This window comes from Acomys russatus, unplaced genomic scaffold (assembly GCF_903995435.1).
Source record: "Acomys russatus unplaced genomic scaffold, mAcoRus1.1, whole genome shotgun sequence".
NCBI classification, from domain to species: Eukaryota; Metazoa; Chordata; class Mammalia; order Rodentia; family Muridae; genus Acomys; species Acomys russatus.
This window is the reverse complement of record NW_026131643.1, coordinates 53,436-73,795: the sequence shown is the minus strand read 5'-3', so window position 1 is coordinate 73,795 and position 20,360 is coordinate 53,436. Positions and strand designations below refer to the sequence as shown.

Below are 20,360 nucleotides of genomic sequence, written 5' to 3'. Positions count from 1 at the left end.
GGGAGCACTTCACGCTGCACAGCCACTGCACCTCCTGACTCAGTGCTAGTGCTCAGCGGCTGGACGGAGCACCTGACACCGCACGGCTACTGTACCCCCACTCTTAGGTCTCCTCTGCTGGCAAGGTGCACTCAGCTCTGTCCAGCAGGCTCAACCACCACAGCAGCGTGCTGCTCACTGCAGGAGGCAGGCTTAGAGGCTTAGAGGGAGCACCTGACCTTTTCTTCAATTGGAGAGGCAGGGTTTGTCTGGGGAGCCACCCACTGAGTTGCCACATCACTCATGTGCTTATAAGTCAGAGGGATAAACTGAGTTTATGTACTTACTCAGGCTAAAGGTTTTTGATGACTCTTACAAAGTTTGACACAGTCTTGTTACGTCACCCTGTTTGGTCTCAAGCAGTCCTCCCAAGAAGCAGGGGTGACTGGCACTCAGAACAGGGCCACCAAGTTCAGGGTACAACTTCTGAAGTCAAGGAGCTGTTGGTTACTGAGAAAAAGGCAGTACTTAGTAAAAACTGAACATTTTGCTGACAGGTACCACCACCAAACGGCACTATGTGAATGACGGCCACGGCACGGGAGGTGTGAGGGGTGTCCTAGGTGTACTTTAAATCATTTCCACAGCAGTACACGCCAGCCTTCCCAGGATGACTGTTCTTGTTCCCCACACGGTATCCGCAGCATGACAGGGAAGTGGACACCTCTAATCCAGGCCTATTCTATGGGTCTCAAGAATGGCTTTGTCTGGACACCACCACTTTCTACACACACACATCTATGCTTTCCTTGTGCACACATGCAGGTGCACATGCAAGGGTAAGGGCTGCCACTCTGCAGGGTCCTCTGCACTCACACAGTGATGCCTGGTCGTCTCTCTCAGCACTTAAAACCATCTGGAGGAAAAACCCATTTTCTCTGTAACTAGACCCTTTCTAGGACTACTACACACCAAAGACCCGAGGTCTCTGTCACCCAGCCTTTCATCAGAGGAAAGCAGCAAACACAATGTTTTCACTACAGGATGTGTGTCTGCTGCCCAGCGATCTGAGGGATGCTGGGACACTTGTCACATCACCTACATGATGTGGGATTGTGATCAAGCATCACACCCACTCTGCTAACCTGGTCTGTTAGTTGCCACATACCCCAGGAAGGGCTTAACCCGGGTGGAATGTTAGAGGCTGAGAAGGACTCACAGAAGACTCTGGTTTGGTTTTTCTGCTGTTGTTTGTTTTTTGTTTTTTCGAGACAGGGTCTCTCTGTGTTAGCCTTGGTTGTCCTGGCCTCACTTTGTCGACCAGGCAGGCCTCGAACTCACAGTGATCCGCCTGCCTCTGCCTCCCAAGTCCTGGGATTAAAGGTGTGCGCCACCACCACGCCTGGCCCTTCACAGAAGACTCTGAAAGGCTGGTGTGGTAACCAGACTCTAAGACAAAAGCCGTATGGATGAGTCGCTTCTCGACAGAGCCCACCAAGGCAGAGACACGAGTTCCTGTGGATGGAGCTTCACTTCTCCTGGACAGCAGGTCACACATACCCAGCACTAACCACCGCAGTCAAATGGCCCCCGAAGGAAGGAGCCCAATGCACTCAGTTTGTTAATTTATTATTGTAACATTTTGTTGTGAACATCAAACACTGCACCAGAATATGAGCCATTTACCTGAAGACGTCTCACCGTCACTGCAGGGATGCACACACGTTTCCAGTCACTTAGAGCTGCTCGGTGACTCTGCTAACAATCCACACTTCATCCGCTGACTACTGATTAACAGGGAAAGCTTTTTCTTCAGGTCAAAAACACAAGCTTTCACCTGGAAGGAGCACTTACTTCACCTGGTTTTACATAAATTCCAGCATGCTTTCAGACATGGAAACAAGGCTTCCCAGAGCTTAGGCTGAACATGCTGCCTTAACCGTTTCTGCTGCCGCGATGCTGGGCTCTCAGCGTCTCCCCTCCTGCTCGGCTCGGTCCGTTCTGCTCTGCGATTCTTAGCAGCCTTTGTTCTGGGCCACGCCAGCACACTTCCCGCTGACTATGCAGGTGGGTGAGACCACAGGAAATGCAGTGCTGATCCCAGGGCTATGTGTGCACGCGCTAGGCCACGTGTACCTCCTACACAGCCGCCAACTCCACAGCAGTGCAAGGTTCAACCACCCACATCAAAGCAAACACTACATTAGACTGAACTGGAAAGACAGAAGGGGGTATTTCACTGATGCAGCAACTGGCAGAATGACTCAGTGGCTACTCTGCCGGTAGTGTCCCTCCAGTGTCCCTTGTCACTGAAGACAAGGGTGATACTGCAACCAGCCATCTAAGGGTTTGTGTGCAAACACACTTGAGGGCATCTCTCTTTCACAGAAAGAACAAATGTCATTTGTAACAAATGGCAATGGATTTTCAGCACAAACCTAATACTTCATAGCACTACAGTAATGGTAATCATCTACGTTTAGCAAGAAGACTCCTTTAAATAAGGAAGAAGAGTTACATTCATTAGCCTAAGTACCCACTGACCACTCTGCAGTGACAAGTGTAGGGCTAACGGACACTGGGGCAGAAGGGTCAGCCCCCCTCAGTACAGGCCCACGTGTCCAAAGAAAAGTGTCAGGAAAAGGAAACCGACCACCTAGGCAAAAACCTCCCTAAAGGACAACAGAAGTGCTCTGAGGAGGAAGCCTGGTAAGTTTTCTGTACCACAGAGATCCTGCTAAGCTCAGGTTAAGTGCACACAACCCTCCTTGCTCCCCCTACGCGGAGGGTGCTGCATCACTGGGTGCCACGCAGCGGCTTTGGCAGCGACTGACTTCACATAAACACAACTGCACTTCCCTACTACTGCCTAATGCAACAGCTCTGAAGGAGGCGGGAACCCCTCACGGGACACCAGCACTATGTGGCCTGTGCTGCCCCTGCCCTGGGAGCCTGTGCCTCCAGGTGTGCCACTGAGAACGATGTTTCCAAGGGTCCTTTTCTTTTATTCAGAATTCTTACCACGGTCTCTGCATTCAACTGCAATACTAAGTGAGGCAGGGACCCCCAACTCTCCAATCTGGAAAATAACCACCCTTTTCAACCAATTCTACCTGAGGGTTATTCTGGTTGAGGCAAACTAAAACATGGTAAGGCTGGTCATCCAACCGCAGGGGCATGCCGAGATGGAAGCCAGGCCATCTCTAACTGCAGCTCCCTCTGCTCAGAAGCCTCCGCTTCCATCTTCCCAGTGCAGGTGTGTGCACACCTTCCTCCAGCACTTTCCTCATGTTGGCGCTGCAGTGACTGTCCACACCCAGCTCCTCACAAGCTCTAGAGAGTGAGGACACAGTTCTCCCTGGTGTCATCCGTCCCAACACTTGACAAGAGCGCTCAGCTACACCAGTGTATGATGCTGCCAAGGAAGCGCAGGGGTACCCGCATCCGCACGAGGCCTTGTCTGCACTGTCAGCTGCATGAGTCAGAGTGATGGGCTGCAGCTGCTGCGGAGACACTGGTCCTCAGCAGGCACATCGTGACCCCCTCAGTGCTTCTGGACTTCATTACATGGCTGGAATCCAAATGGCTGGTCAACACCACTAGCCGAAGGCTTTTTCCTTGGCAGAGCTGAAGCCCAGAATTTCAGCAATCCTGTCCTGAAATACCTACCCAAAGGGCCAGCTCAGGAGGTGCCGCTGTCAGAGGACAGGGCTGCTTCCAGGACCCAGTGCAACTGCCTTTCTAAATGTCTCTGAGGGTGGCGTCACCTTGTCTGTGCTTTATACCAACTCCTCACCATTGCTCTAGACATAAAGTATGCATCTGTCCTTCCGCCGCGGTCAGGATGGCAACTGGAAAGGCTTCTTTCTCAGTGTGCACAGGGACAGGCGAGGCGAGGAGGTGCAGATGTGTTCCCTCCAAACGCCCACGCTGGTGCCGTTGTCCTACTCAGTGTCCCAGAGCGGAGGTGTCCCGAGGAGGACAGTACACACAGCCGGCAACGCTAACCGGACCTCTGGAGAAAGCCCTGGTTATAGAGAGAAACGATCTCAACTGACCAGTGGAAAGTCTGCCTCTTTACTTTGTGCAATAATATGCTGGTCCAGTCGTTTTCAGTTTCTGATTTCTTCCTTTTTAAATTATGCAGTCGAGCAGCGCCCAGCTCACAGCTCCACCGGAAGCACGTGCGGACCCACACGTTGTGAGCACAGGCGCCTAACTTGGGCTGAGCCCCCTTAATTCTCTGTCCAGGTGCTCAGTGTTGGCCTGGGAGCTGAAGGAGGGCGGCAGTGGCAACTTAGGGGATCCTGTGCCTGTGGTGGAGAGCAGGTTCCTGACTGCCAGACCCTGGGTCTTCGTCTGTAAGAGGTCCTGTGACTCTCTCTGCGGGGAGGCGAGTGACAGTGCCCCCACCTGCCACGAAGGCCCTGTTCACGCCAGGTCGTCCAGGTCCACGGCAGGGATGGGCTCTCTCCAGTAGCAGAAGGAGCTGAACTCCGGGCAGGGGAAGGCCGAGCTCTGCTCCTTGCTGAGGAGCGGAAACACGTGCTCCACCAGCTCACTCAGCCTGTGGTACCTGGAAGGGGTTGGGGAAGAGACACAGCGGTGATGTCACAACTGCCATCACACAAGACCATGGGCTGTTAAGCTGCCCCGCAGCCTGAAAGGGGGCTGCCCACCACAGGGTCCAGGCTGCCTTCTACACACATGTCATAAACAGAGTCCTTAAGCTGCTGTCCACAGGGAAAAGCACTCAAAGAGGCTTAGCTTTGCTCCTCAGGCTGGGCCTGCTGGGATCTCCCCCAGAGTCACTAGATCAAAGCCCCAAAGCTGTGGCAGTCCCTCCCCCAGCTGTGGTAGCCTGCTGCTTCAGCTACACACTGCCACCCTCCCCCAGTCCTGTGACAGGGTACCTTCCCCAAGCTGTGGGGAGCGCCATCCTTGTCCTTTGGCCCACTGTATCACCACCCCCAAGAGCTAATGTGTCTAGCCCATGAGCATTGGGCCACTATTTTTTTTTTTTTAAAGTGACTCTCTGCCAGTCCTCCTTCCAGCCCTGGGGCTGTGGAGACAGACAAAATGGCGGCTCCTCAGCAGAGCTTTTCATGGTGACTATTCCTGCCTCAGCCGACTATTCCTGCCTCAGACATGCAACACCTCTGTTGAGGAAGCCTCCTCTCAGAACTGTGAGGTTTCTGGGCTCCAGAGCCTCAGATACCTTTGGGACACTGTCCCACCCCAGAGCTGTGAGGTTCCTAGGCTCCCATACCTGGGATACCCTTGGGACACTGTCCCTCAGGGCTGGGACACCTTCTCACCCTCTCCTGAGTACCAGAAGGCAGACCACCCACCCACAACAGGGCGTGTCTTGGTTCTTATTTGTCCTCAGCTGCAGGATGCTGGCATCCTGAGCGCACTTACGATGACTTGTTTCCTTTGGTCCTTTCCTGTATTAATTCACCCTTTGGATTCACAGTGAATATCCTACAGTCTGGAACTCCGACTTGTGTGTAAGCATAGACATCCTGCAAAAGAAATGAAAACTTAGCTGGTTCCCCATAAGCCAGAACTACTGCATCAACTCAGGAGTGGAAGTCTTTAGACAAACCAGAGCGCACAGGGAGTCAGGAGATGGCAGCAACACCTTTAGTGTGCCCAAGATACAGACACACCCCACCCAGGACGCAGTGCAAAAGGCAGGGTGAGGACCAGCAAGGAAGAGCAAGGGCTGGACTCAGGGGCCTGGCTCAGAACCAGTGACAACAGTGGTTCTCAAGCTGTGGGTCTTGATGCCTTTGGGAGTCAAACGACCCTTTCACAGGGGTCATATCTAAGAAGATATCCTGCAGATCAAGATATTTACATACGATTCATAACAGTATCAGAATTACAGTTATGAAGTAACAATGAAAATAATCTATAGTTGGGGTCATCACAACATGAGGAACTGTATTTAAAAGGTCGCAGCGTTAGGGAGGCTGAGAGCCGCTGAGTGAGAGTTAAGGCAGAGCAAATCTTCAAACTGGGGGGCGGAGGGAGTATCCTTCTGCCTACCATCTCGGGGCCAACAGGGAACTGAAGGACTTCCCCAACCGCTAGGGAATTTGAGTAAGCCTGGCCTCTAGCATGAACCTCAGGCAGCCGAGGCAAGACGTCAAAGCTCAGAGGCTCCCGGTGCTGCAGAACGAGGTCAAGGGCAGCCTGGGCGGCTCACGGAAATCCTGTCTCAACAAATAAAGTTCAAAAAGGACTGGAGAGATGGCGCATTGTCAGGAGCCCGTGATGCTCCTGCAGAAGGACCTGGGTTCCATTTCTAACACCCATATGGTGCCTCAAGTCTAGCCTAACTGCAGTTCCAGGACACCTGATGCTTCTTCTGGCTTCCAGACAACAGGCATGCACCATGTGGTGTGTGTACACACACACACACACACACACACACACACACACACACACACACACACACACACACATGCAAGGCACTCAGACACACAAAATAGTTTTAAAAAATAGTTTTAAAAGGGCACAAGGGTTTGAGACGACGAGGCTGGATGGTGGGCAACAGGCCTCGAATGTGCAAGGCTCGAGGCTCACTCCAGTTCTGGGGTGCAGGGTAACCCCACTGGCACAACAGCCATTTTACTCTGCTTATGAACCCGGCTTGAGAACTATGGCATGGCTATGCCTGCCCTAAAGTGAACCTCTCCTTGAACTTCGCTCACACAGAATCCAGCACACACTCCAGATACACTTACGTTGGGACGGTTTCCGAAGGCAGCATAGAAGGGCTGCTTGGACGGGGCAAACAAGTTCTTAATATCATTCAGACACTCAATTTTGAACTTCTCTGGTTTCTTTTCTATCACTTCCCTAAAGAAGAAAAGATAAAATAATCAAAATCAAAATGGCAGCTTATACTAGAGTCTGTTCTTGGAAAGCTGTTCATGTTCACAGGCAACCCTTGTCCTCAATGCTTACACACTGTCAGCCTTCTTCCTAGTCAGTCTCATGACAGGGTATTTGAGTGACAACACTTGTGGAAACACACACTGCAGCAACCCTGAGCACGCCACAGCCTGGGGGGCCCAGTCAGAGTTCTCTCCACACACTCCACTGGGCGCTGAGCTCACCGCCCCCCAGCACACCCACTGGAAAGATACCTGTGGAAGGCAGAGAACAGGCTGCTGGGAGACAGCATCAGAGGGCCTCGGGGCAAGATCGTGCCCTTGTCATTGACCCAGTGAAGATAACCTCGGGTCATGTCGGCCATGCCAATGGCCCGAGCTGAGCAGTACAGAAACTTGTAACCGTTTCTAAAAACACAAACACACGTGCATACACCTGGTTAGCTACATCTGCTGGATAAAGAAAAGACTTTTTTTTTTTCTTTTATCAGATCTAAATCAAATTCCTCTCATTTACTTTGAAAATCAAATTATTGAACTGAGAAGAAACCAGGTAGGGTTAGACACCATGGAAAAAAAGAGAAGCATATGCAAAAATGAATTATGTTAAACTGCAAAGCACTGACAGAATACATACTGCACCTAGTTCAGGACAAAACTGGACTATCTTTATGGTATTTGTTGTGAAGGAACTATCCACACGGTCTTATTTTAAAGAACACTTTGTAGGACACACACCATTCTGTAGGGCAGGGAATAAAATTACACCCAAGCAACAGACATATTTTGATTTTCGTTATTGTGATACTGTTGACTCATGCTGAAGATGGCACTGTGCATCTCCAGATCAGTGGGACAGTCATGCAAGGATGCCAAAAAGGATGGCTAGTTTTCCCTTAAGGAACTGTTTTCTATACAAGCCTATGCTATCTACCCAGTAAATAAATCAAGGTATGAAAATCAGCTCTCCTGATAAATTCTAGCTAAAAATAACTACAGTTCTGACTGCATAAGGAACCTGGAGCTAAGGCAGGTGAGATGTGTTAGTAGGATGCCAAGCACACCTTTTGGAAAACAGAGAGGGAAAAACATCCAGGCTGTAAACACACAGTGTATACAGATGGACAATTTATTTTTCTCTAGTTCTTGGTCCAAACAAAATTGAGGCAGAGGGCGTATGGGATGGGCACTTACTCATTGATGGAGTGGTAGAGCTTCGCTATGCCCTGGTGAGTCCAGTCTTTGCCCAGCTGTGGGAGAATCTGTCCCAAAGCATCGGACCTGGGACGAGGGCAGAAATAGACAGATACCAGAAATTCAACACATAAAGCCAAATAGTTTCCATGCTGGCTGCCAATGAGAACTAAGTGAGGGTGCAAGCAGGGACAATGTGACCAAGCAGGGACAATGTAACAACCAAGCTGGGACAATGTGACCAAGCTGGTTTCATTCTGATTCTGTGCAGCTGCAAGGCAGTTCTGCAATAATATACCCCGAGGTGCTCCAAATGGGGTTTTACAGGAAAACCTATGATTTATTTTCAGAGATAATGGCAGTTTGTTTTCTTTGAACACTAGAATTTGGAGACCAAATAGCCAAATCTTTCCAAGCTACCTTTGAAATTCCTTGGTGTGGTGCTTCTGCCACCTCCTCAACCACGGACTGCTCTCACTGCCACGAGGACCGCCCGCCTCCCTGGCCCACAGCATCCCTGTCTCCAAGGAGGCCCGCCTCCCCAGCCCACAGCATCCCTGCCCCCAGGAGGCCCGCCTTCCCAGCCCACAGCATTCCTGCCCCTCCCAGGAGGCCCGCCTCCCCAGCCCACAGCATCCCTGCCCCCAGGAGGCCCGCCTTCCCAGCCCACAGCATTCCTGCCCCTCCCAGGAGGCCCGCCTCCGCGGCCCACAGCATCCCTGGGCCCCCAGGCTCAAGCATACTTGGTTATCGTTCCATCGATGTCAGAGATGATGACCTTGTCGTTCCAGTCCCACAGGTAGATGGTTCCCGCGCAGCGGCAGGTCCCCTGGTACTGGGTTGTAATGCTGAACACGACGTCATTGGGGCCATCATGGAGCTTCAGTTTCGCCTTTTATAACAAGAATAGTATTTAAAGGAAGCTGAGAACACATACCTTGAAACGGAGTTAAAGGCTTTACAACAAAACTCAGGGCATGTGTGGTTTCATGGTGTGAGCATGTCATCCACCTCAAACTCAAGCGTGTCACATGGTTACAGAAGCCATGCTGCCTGAGTACTGTTTTCCAATTCCATGTATTTCCTGATGCCCTGCACAAAACAAAACCTATCTCCCACCTGGAATCGCTGGTCACTGGCCTGGCCAGAGCCGCATGCTCACCCCAGAAGGCAGCGTGTGGTCCTGCGCTGAGTGCCAAGTGGGACTCACAGAGCAACCTGCCAGCTCTGTGATGCCACTCCCAGCTCACGTCAGACACAGAGGAGGTGGCAGCGGTGGGAAAGGCCCACCACAGGCTCTCTGAGGAGTCCTGACTGCTCACCAGGGCCGAGGGTGCTACTGTCCTAGAGAGGGTTATCTATAAAGCACAGCTCTGCCGCACGTTACTCACGATCTGGTCCGAGGAGAGTCGGAGAGACTTCTTATATGAAGCTGTGCTACAGTGGCTCAGGGTCTCCATGGAGACGGTGTCAACCCTGACTGTTTCCTCCAGCTCCTGTGACCCCTCATCACTGGAAGTGTCATCTTCTGGAGGTCTATCCAACATCAAACTAGTTACAAAGAGGCAGGGTACTTGACTGATGAGGGCTTTTATCAGTAAGGACAAGAAAATACACAAGCACCATACGTCCATAATCTGTTCAAGCCTGGGCTATATAGGAAGACCTACTCTCAAACAACAAAGCAAACCACTATACCATCAACCCTTTCTAGGATGACAAGAGTTGTTTCCACCACCACATATCCAGTTACTTATGCCATAAGCACTGGCATTGCACACTTAGGAGGCCGCCATCTTCCTCTCCTGCTAAGCGGCAGACAGTTACTTCTGTATCTGCACCTTGTAAAATATCATTAGCAAAAGGAGCAGGCAGACCTCATGGCACTCACTGGACACGGCAGGAAATATGGCTAAAGTTGGTAAATTCTCTTTACACTCCTTTTCAAAGAGAAAGAGCTAGAAGATAAACTCCTAGGTTGGAACTGCTGTGTGGGTGTGGATGAGAACAGGGCTGGGGGTGTGAGCACACAAGCAGACACATGCTCAGCTCTCTCAGGCCAAAGGAGAGGACAACGCCCCCCCCAAAGCTTTGCCATGTCCCCTCTGTCCCCCTGAAAAGCAGAGATACCAGGACAACAGTTCTGACTATATCCAGGATCCCTTCCCCAAGTTCTGCCCTTCCTAGCAACCTGGCTCTGTGATGGGCACAGCAGGTAGGGGAGTTGATGTCTGCATTTTGTTTGGTAAACTGGGCAAGGCAGTTCTTCTCTGCCCAGAGACACTGACAAGCGTCTGAACGTCAGGTCTCTCTACAGGGAAAAGGTGTTTCCAGCTACAACTTCAGCAGACCTGTCCTAACAGCCAGGCAGGAACTGCCCAACTGCTGTGAGCGAGGAGAAAGGACAGGAAACCCACCTGGCACTGGCTGGCTCCTCAACACTGGAAGGCAGGTCATTTGTTGAGGGTACCTCAGATTTTCCCTCCTTCGTCTCTGGCAACTAGAAAGAAGCAGGATAACACCAGTGGACAATGTTTTCTCCAGATTTCAGCTGTAGTCCTCAACAGAAAACAAAAACTTCAACCCATCATAGAAAACTTCAGACTTTTTATACTTGAAGCCAAAGGGTGGAAATCATATGCTGTTTATAAAAAGCTACTGTCAAGCCAGGCAGTGGCAGCACGTGCCTTTAAACCCAGCACCCTGGGAGGCAGAGGCAGGTGTATCTCTGAGTTCAAGGCCAGCTTGGTCTACATAGTAAGTTCCAGGACAGCCAGGCCTACATAGAGAAAACTCTGACCTTGAGGAGCTAGCAGGAAACTTTAAGAGTAGTATATTAAACCACAAAATATAGCCGGCCCAGTGCCAGGTCTCTGGTAGAGACACCTGAACTCCTGCTTGGGCCCTGCAGAAGGGAGACAGGCAGCCAGAGGCCACACCGACATAATCATGACTCTGGCGAAGCAGGACACACCTGTCTGTTATCTGAAAAACAACAGGTAAAACTCCCAGAACCCTCTTCTTTAGAAGGCTCTGAAAATGAAGACTCATTGAGTGTGGGTCTCTGGACAAACCTGCTCTCCTCTGCTTTGCCAAAAGAGATGTTCTGTGTGTTTGCATGTAGATTTGCTCACACCCAAGGGATGTTCTGTGTGTTTGTATGTAGATTTGCTCACACCCGAGGGATGTTCTGCATGTTTGCATGTAGATTTGCTGACTCTCAAGGATGTTCTGCGTGTTTGCATGTAGATTTGCTGACACCCGAGGGATGTTCTGCGTGTTTGCATGTAGATTTGCTGACACCCGAAGGATGTTCTGCGTGTTTGCATGTGGATTTGCTGACACCCGAGGGATGTTCTGCGTGTTTGCATGTAGATTTGCTCACACCCAAGGGATGTTCTGCATGTTTCCATGTAGATTTGCTCACACCCGAGGGATGTTCTGCATGTTTGCATGTAGATTTGCTGACACCTGAGGGATGTTCTGCGTGTTTGCATGTAGATTTGCTGACACCTGAGGGATGTTCTGCGTGTTGCATGTTGATTTGCTCATACCTGAGAGGTAGCACAGGAGGGAAAAAGAACACAGCTCTGGAGTCCACAGGGCACCCTCACTGCTTACAAGGCTTCCTCCAGCCTTTCTAAACCCTGGCAAGTGAAGTGTCTCCATTGCCTGTGGTGACGCCTCAGAGCTGCTGACCGCGGTTAGTCACTGCCAGGCTGTCAGCCAGCCTACCTTCATATGAGTGGCAGAAAGAGAGTTGTTTTTAAAATAAGCCAGATTCATTACCTGTTTTGTCATGCTTTCTCTCTTACGCCAAAACCACCATCGGCCAGATTTCTTTGGCATCTTGTCTTTAACCCAGGACTCAACTGTGGCCTACAAACAGTCAGACAGGTCAACATAATCGAGTGGCTGTAAACCACTGACTCCTCACTACCACTGTGCTGTGTGACAGTGCCTTCCTGTAAAATGGGTGATGCTACACACACTTCCCGAACCCGCCTAGTGCTGTCAGTGGCTCAGAAGGAAAGGCATGCACTCCTTTGAAATGACAGGCTCCAGGCAGCTTGGTGAGGCCCATGGACCTGAGGGGTCTGCGAGCGGACAGACAGTAAGTCTCATCTCTTATCTCTGGAACACTTGGTCCTTTATGACACAAAGCTGAATAAGCAAATGTCTTATTGGTGGGCAGTTCTATATAACAGGCATGCCAGCTGCGCTGATGTCACCTTTCTGTGACCACACCACCCACACCTTGCTGCTTCCCACCCTGGGAAGTAGATATTTAATTCCCTGATTCCATTTTTAACTGATTTAGTAAAACCTGCCATTTCCCTTTCTCCTGTGTTACTGGGGATTGACCTCAGACTCCACACATTTAGGAAAGCGTCCTATCACTGAGCACTCTTAGTTTGTGTCTCTAAATTTTTACACAATGTCAAAAATTGGTATAAATACTTGACAAAAATGAGGAAAAGTGGCAGGCCAGGTAACTGCCTAGGTTGCAGTAGGCAAATACAGCAGTTTGGACCTTGATATAAAATATTAAACTCAAACCCTTCCCTAGAACCGAGTGGCACAGAGCATAAGCCTTCTGACTGTTGTAGGTTACAGAGACCCTGAAGATGGTTGCAAATGCACATCGCTCACCTTAGGTAGACTCTTCTGGAATACTTGCAAGCTAAGGATCATGGGAGCAGCCAAAGCCCAGTTGTAGTAACTATGAGAAACAAAAAATTGTGCAAAACCATTACACAGAGGGTGTCAGAAGCAAAGCAGGGCTGGGAGGGAAGACTGAGACAGAAGGAGGGTTGAAAGACTAGAGGAAAAGTGGAAAAATAACTCATCAAATTGCTGATTCTTTCCAATGAAGAGATAAGTAACTAAAAATTTGAAGATTTACTTTAAACCAAATTTCTCTAAGCTGAGAAAAATCTATACAACAGAAAAAACAGCGTTTCAGCGACTCGGGGGAAATGAGCTGAAGCTTCAGTGACAGGGATCACTGTTTTCAGGGCCCAGACTTTGCAGTGAGGACCACAGTGACAGGTAAGCACTGCAGAGGGCCTAGCAGGGACCCAAGGGCGCTCACCGGTTATAGATCCGAATCACGAGGTTTGGGTTGTCGATAAGGCCAGGGTTCTCTGCAAACTCGTGGTATGTGATGATGTGCTCCAGGAATTTCTCTGTAAAGCAAGTGACAGCCAGCGCGGTCAGCGCGCACAGAGCCTGCAGGATGGTCACGGTGCACGGTGCTCAAGGGCTTGTGGGCCTAGAAAAGGCTTTTGAAAAAGCTATGCTTTCCCATATTTATCAAAAGACACTTGAATATATATAGGACTTGAGCAAACTAAACCCCAAATCGAAGTAAAACTTAAAACCCCAACCCCTTTCTTTTGTAACACCCTTTCCTTTTTTAACACCCCTGCACCTTTCTTTCCTAACACTCTGGACCTGTCCTTCCTAACACCCTGCGCCTGTCCTTCCTAACACCCCTGCTGCCATGTTGAGACAGTCCCGGAGCTCTGCTCTCCTAGTCCTTTCTCACGTCTCTGCTCTCTGAAGGGGGAGGACATGAGGACAGTGCTGAAGTGATGGTGCTGCTAGTCACGGAGGAAATCTGACCTGTTAGAAAGAGGTATGACAGGCCAGTGGCCAAACTGAGGAAAAGTTTAATTTTTAAATGAATAAAAGCTGCCAGAGGCATGAAAACTGAGGGACCCAGATCTGCCTGGACTATGTAGGCTGATCTAGGCAACTTGGCCCAGCGTCATTTAAGCTACAGTAAGGAGGGGTTAGGAGCAGATCAGGCAGGTCCGCTGCTTACGGAGGAAGCACAAGGACCGCAGCGATCTTAACTACAGGAAGTGGGGGCAACAGCTGGAAGAACATGGGATAGACATCTTTCAAGCCTCTGATAGAAGGTAAGGGCACGGTCTACTCAGTGGACAGCCACTGTCCCACAGCATCATGGCCCAACTCACACCGTTTGTCAGGAAGGCAGCTGGGCACCCCACCCCATAGGTCAATGCAGTGTGATCCCGGCCTGTGAGTTAGCAAATTCTGAATTTGAAGTCAGTCTTCAAGGTAGATGTCCTCCCGAACTATGCCACACAGAGGCACGATTAGGCTGTAGAGCTTTATGGCAAGGCACCCCACGCTCACACGGCCCGTCAAGAACTTAAGACACCATTCATTGTTTAAAAGTAGAGTTCTCATCAGTTTCCCCTCATGTCGGTAATTTATTGACTAGAGGTCTGTGCACAAGGACAGATTTTAAACCTAGTGATGAGCAGGCATAGCTGTGCACATACCTTTAGAAATCTCTCCGTTCTCACTGAGGCCTCCACAGAGGGAGAGCGTGACATCAGGCAAGTCCATGGCCGAGTCTGAGAGGCATTCTGTGCCACTGTCCGCAGCTGCGCTTCCCACAGACTGTGGGGACTGAGAGCCCGAGAACGTGTCGGCCTCAGGCCACTGCCTGGAACCCGGATCTGTGTCACTGCAGCAGAGGGAAGAAAGCAGAAATAACTATGTGTTCTGTCACACGATCCTTAGAGTTTTGGCTAAGTATATGGTCTTCTAGGGCCTCAAATCAAACAGCTTATCCCCTAGGAGGAACAGCTAGAAAATCAAATCCAGCTTCTGGGGCATATGCGTGCAGACACACGCATCGAAGTGTGGGACAGCAAACACACATGAAAAGTCAGAGCAGAGTGTCAGTTGGGTTCTTCCTGCCTTAAAACAGGTGCCTCCCTCAACTGCAGGCTTGCCATCTGGGCCAGGCTGGAGTTAGAGGCATGGGAGGTGGCCATGCCTTTTTTCTTTCTTTTTTTTCTTTTTCTTTTTTTTTTTGATGTGGGTGCTGGGGACTTGAACTTGGGTTCCTATGGTTTAACTGTAAGCACTCTTAGCCCCCAGCACCTTCCCAGTGACCTGGCCCTACAGCTTTTTACAGTAATGTTTGAAAACCAGATCTTAAGTGACATTCGTGAGACTCTGAATTCTAAAACACCAACTGGGAACGTTGCAAACACTTCAAGAGCCACGCACAATAGTGACGGCCGTTCAACTGGGGCCTTCCTGCTGGGGTAAAGGAGTAGTGGAGTTATAAGCACTTACTTAAATTGTCACAATGAAATAACAGACAGTTAAGAAAAACCTGCCATTTGGAAGCCCTTTGATCCCGCATTCCAGGAAAACGGACGCGGTAGCACACACAGCCTGCAGAAATTACCGGGTCCAGGGCTGTGTTCTTAAAACAACGCCTTGCCAACTCCAAGGCTTTTCTAAATTCATCTTAATACTCTCTAAAACTAAACTAATTTAAAAAGCAGGAATTACTTGAGAGAAAAGCACTCAGGAGGTGAGGCCATCGAGAGGAACGCAGACCGCCTCTGCAGCCCTGAGGACTGGACCTTACTGACCGTATCTTTCTACAGGAGGCACAGAGCATGTGGAAAGCTTTTGCAGTGGACCCTAAATGTGAAATAACATCATGGCACACTGCATTTCGTGCCACAAGCGTTAACTACTTTAACTCTTGGGTAGTGGTATAGTATTTGAGATGTTCAGATTTTTCCTAGAGGCTGGGAAATTTATTTTTAGTACTGGGGACTGAGCTCAGGGTCCTCGTGTGTGCTAGGCAGGCACTCAACCACTAACTCACATCCCTACGCAGAATTATTTTTATTACTACCACTACCTCTATTATTAATTAATTAATTATTATTATTTTTTGGTTTTTCGAGACAGGGTCTCTGTGTAGCCTTGACTGTCCTGGACTCACTCTGTAGTCCAGCTGGCCTCGAACTCACAGTGATCCGCCTGCTGCTGCCTCCCAAGTGCTGGATTAGAGGTGTGCGCCACCACACCTGACTGAAGGCAGAGGTTTAAAAGTTTTATTAAAGCAAAACAAAACATGGCACATCTGGTGAAATTATCACAAACGTCTGAAAAAAAATCTAAAAGTTGTGTAGTAGGCAACAAGAGCGTATAGACACGCAGACATAGTTTTAGGTTTGGGGAAATTTTCTCTGAATAGTAATGCACACTTCCAAAACCTGACATGAAACTGATGGAGAAATTGTCTCTTCATTAAAAATGGTTAGAAAGCCAAGCCCTCTGAGACATGGTAGCACAGCAAAGCCATGCAGGGAGGGGCAGGGAGGCAACACCCACACTTGGTACGAACAGAAGAGCTCGTGTGCCCTCTAGCGCCTGCATCGTCTTTACTGGGCACACACGGATCTCCTGCAGCCACCTGACAAATTCTGCACACCCCCACCCAGGCCCTGCCTCTTCGCTCTCTGCTCCTATGGGGCCTCCCACCCACATCGGTTCTGGACCGCTGTCCCGAAGAGCGAGGCACTGAGCTTTATCAGTTGCAACAGCTGGTGTCATTCAACCAGTAACGACATCTGACTCAGCACATTGCCAAATCCACAGGAATGATGAGACATGTGAAAGTTTAGCTGTATAAACTGTGGCAATCACAACAGAGCACACTTGTGACACGTCCCAGTAGTCAGTCCTTATGCTAATGTGGCTAATACACAGCGATCTTAACCAGTGACCTACAGCCAAGGACAGTGGGGCTGCGCTGCATTAGTGACTATTTCCTCTTCCTCCTCCCCGCCCCCTTTCTTCTTGGCTTTTAAAGACCAGGTTTCTCTATTTTATAGCTCTGTCTGGCTATCCTGAAACTCGCTATGTAGACCAGGTTAACCTCAGACTCAAGGGTGCCACCTGCTTCTGCTTCCTGAGAGCTGGGATTAAAGGTGTGCACTTGGCTTTGCTCCCTATTTCTTAATAGGGATATTTAAAAAAAAATCTAGTATGAAAGTAAAGCAAAAGGTCTGGGAAATACGAGAGAAAGTCTAATTCTAGGAGATTATATTTTAATTTTTCCTACCCTTAAAACCTGGAACAATTTCAAATTTTCCATCTTTAAAAGCCCATTGCTTCAATGAAGTACACAGGTGTCTTAAGATAACGTAGGGTATAGAGTCAGGAAGGGACTTTAAGAGCCTCCCCAAAAATACCTGTTAAAAATTTAAGTATATTTATGTCAACCTAATTTTTCCATTCCAAGTAAAAAATAAAGTATGCTTCCCCAAAAACTTATTTAAAAGAATATAATTTGTGCCGGTAGTGGTGGCATACGCTGGTAGGATTTGCTGAAGGAGGCAGAGGCAGGAGGATCATGGGAGAATAGCAAAGTAGAAGAATCCAGAGGGTCCTAGAAACCTACAAGTAGAACATTATGATAGGTAGATTTGGGCCCAGGGGTCCCGCTCAAACTAAGGCACCAGCCAAGGACAATACAGGCTGTAAACTTTAAGCCCCTACCCAGATCTAGCCAATGGTCAGAACAGTCTCCATACTTGAGTGGAGAGTGGGATATGACTTTCTCACGTACTCTGGTGCCTCACATTTGACCATGTCCCCTGGAGGGGGAGACCTGGTGGCACTCAGAGGAAGAACAGCAGGTTACCAAGAAGAGACTTGATACCCTATGAGCATATACAGGGGGAGGTAATCCCCCCCGGAACAGTCATAGGGGAGGGGAATAAGGGGAAAAGGGAGGGAGGGAAGAATGGGAGGATACAAGGGATGGGATAAACATTGAGATGTAACAAGAATAAATTAATAAAAAATAACAAGAATATAATTTGTGTATAAGGCTCAGTAGATTCAAGTCATGCTTTCTGAGAAGAAGATGAATTGCGCTGTACAGCCAGTGTATTAGGTAGTAATCCCTCTAGGACCCAGGGCCCTGGAATGGTGCCTTGCAAGACTCAAGTTCAGAAGTGGCTTCACACTCTTCAAAGGAGTGAAGGAATTCTCTGTAAAATGTTTGCAAACTGAATTGTACTATTTTAAAGCACACAATTAAATAAAATGAATGCCAAAAGAATGTCCTCGGGCACATTCCGTTTGTTATCAAGGGCTGTAAGCAGTACTAAACTAGAGGCGCGGGACGGCTTCTCAGCAGGTAAGAGTGCTTGCTGTGAGCACTAGACAGCCGATCGTGGGTCCCACACAGAGGAAAGAGTGCACTGACTCCACTGCCCGCTGACCCCTGCAAGTGTACACTACTATAGCATGGGCACAGTACACGCATATGCACGCATGCGTGCATGCACACACACATGCACACATGTACACAGGCATGCAAACACATGTGCACGCACAGGATGGGGGGGGATGAAATTCTAAATCCTTTTATGCGGGTTTCACTAGTCTCTGCTTATTGTACCAAGTGTTTTGATAAACAAGACACTACAGTCAAAACAACACACTATCTATGAGCGTTCTAACCCAGAAGCATAAGCAGTCAGCCAGAAGACAACCACTCTGTTCCTCCTGCTCAGACGAAACAACTGGAGTTATCTCAAGCTGTTCACTCCTCAGTGCACAAGCACACACTACCTTTTTGGGAAATAGAGAGCGGCCACTTCAGGCTCAAGAGCCTTTAAGTCATCGAGGTAAATGTCATCAGGTCCCTGGTGCTGACTTCTTTTGTGAACACCTGTTATTAAAAGAAAAACATACCAGAGGTAAGGATTTATTCTCTATTTACAATTCTGTCATAAAATAGTTTTCTAAACAGGACGAACCACTGTTTGCCTAAAAGCAAGGCCCAGGATCAGGCTCTAGCATGCTTGCTCCCATGTACTTGTCCTTGCTCTGCCGAGCATCCCTTTCTCTCTGTGTGTCTACATGTCCCGGGGAACTTCAGCGTGAAATCTCAAATGTCACAGCATGCCTCGCGTTTGTGAGTCAAGAGACGGCCAGGAGACACGGCTGTGCACTGCGCCACATAATGACACGTCAGAGGGTGCAAATACAGTGGTGGTCCCAAAACACTATAATGCAGCTCAAAGTGTCCACCACCTCATGAAACCGTAGCTACTGTGGCATCTTGGAGTAACGCAGGGTGTTCACAACGATGGGGAGTAAACACACCTACTGTCCTGCGAGCCCTGTGTTCCTATAGCACACCCAATTATGGACAGAATAGACTTGAAAAAGCGACTTAATTATAAATTATCTATCATAATTTTAGGGCATACTCCTATCTACCTACTGAAATCTGTCAGTGTGCCATCCCATACCGGCAACAGCATTTCATGTTCCCCGAATCTCCTGATTGCAAATGGGAGGCCAGGCCAGTTGATTTAAACTGTATAAAAACACACACTATGATGCTCACTCAGTAGTAAATTGCTAATAATATCCTTCTCAGACAATATCCCTGCCGTGAAGTGACGTGCCCCAGTATGTATAAAACCTTCACAATGAAGTTTGGGGGCGGTAAGAAAAAAGCCATCATGGACTAGCGCGTCCCACATCAGAAACACAGCATGTGCCGCGCCAGAGCTGGCCAGGCCCATGGTCCCGAGAACAGAACAAATGGTACACAGACCCTACGGAGAGCCACCATCAGCAAGATGGCAGATTTGGCCAAACACCATTGACAGCCACACTCTTATCTTACACGACTTATCGGTTGTATCAGTTTGTGACGTGGAATGTTTGGTGGTCCTTTCCCCCTACTTCAAAGTGTAGCAAGTACCCAGCTTCGGGAAGGTTTTACTTCCTCTGACAGCGGCTCCGAGCCAGGGTTCGGAGTATGAAGCTTCTGGCTCTCACTGGGTGACTGTGTGTCAGTTAGCACCGAGCCCGATCTGAAGGTGGTTACGACAGGGACTGTCGTATGTGGAGGGACATGCTCCACACTAGTTTAAGAGGAAAATTAGTGAAAAAGGCACTAATAATTAGTGGACACTTAAAAATATTTTTTATCTTTTATTTATTTTTATGTCTATTTGGTGTTTTGGCATTGGTATGTCTGTGGGAGAGGGTTGGATCCACTGGACTTTGAGATATAGACCAGACAGTTATGAGCTGCCGTGTGGTTGCTGGGACTTGAACCAGGGTCCTGTGGAAGAGCAGCCAAATGCTCTTAACCATTGAGCCATCTCTCCAGCCCCTAGTACAACTGTTTTTAAACCTACAAAAGATTTAACCTTGCTTCAGCTAAGCAGATGTCTGAGAAAACACTTTTTTCCCTCTGTTCCATTTTCACTTTTATTTAAGCAAAAGGCCATTTAGTATTTCTTTCACTAACAGTCTGTCTTAGTACTTCAAGATGGCACAGGACTCCTGGTAGGACCTTAGTTAAAGAGCACAGCACAGACACCTGGCACACGTGGGGACTACACACGATTCCCTCATGTTGGCAAGAGCACTGGCCCTGTACTTATCAACTGG

The 20,360-nt window shown here is 49.0% G+C and overlaps 1 protein-coding gene across 1 annotated transcript in view; it reads right to left on the bottom strand.

Annotated features, from left to right (window-relative positions):
- Window positions 1-3,920: 3,920 nt before the first annotated feature.
- LOC127186345 (phosphatidate phosphatase LPIN2) overlaps window positions 3,921-20,360 on the bottom strand; it is a 52,783-nt gene continuing 36,343 nt past the window's right edge. Inside the window, exons 8-20 of the mRNA XM_051142757.1 lie at window positions 18,516-18,615; window positions 14,396-14,583; window positions 13,174-13,267; window positions 12,732-12,801; window positions 11,868-11,957; window positions 10,496-10,578; window positions 9,470-9,614; window positions 8,822-8,970; window positions 8,079-8,165; window positions 7,140-7,292; window positions 6,735-6,849; window positions 5,401-5,504; window positions 3,921-4,555 (exon numbers count right to left, since the gene is read on the bottom strand). Coding sequence (XP_050998714.1) covers window positions 4,411-4,555; window positions 5,401-5,504; window positions 6,735-6,849; window positions 7,140-7,292; window positions 8,079-8,165; window positions 8,822-8,970; window positions 9,470-9,614; window positions 10,496-10,578; window positions 11,868-11,957; window positions 12,732-12,801; window positions 13,174-13,267; window positions 14,396-14,583; window positions 18,516-18,615 — 1,523 coding nt within the window. The 3' untranslated portion in view covers window positions 3,921-4,410. The remainder of the gene's footprint in view (window positions 4,556-5,400; window positions 5,505-6,734; window positions 6,850-7,139; window positions 7,293-8,078; window positions 8,166-8,821; window positions 8,971-9,469; window positions 9,615-10,495; window positions 10,579-11,867; window positions 11,958-12,731; window positions 12,802-13,173; window positions 13,268-14,395; window positions 14,584-18,515; window positions 18,616-20,360) is intronic.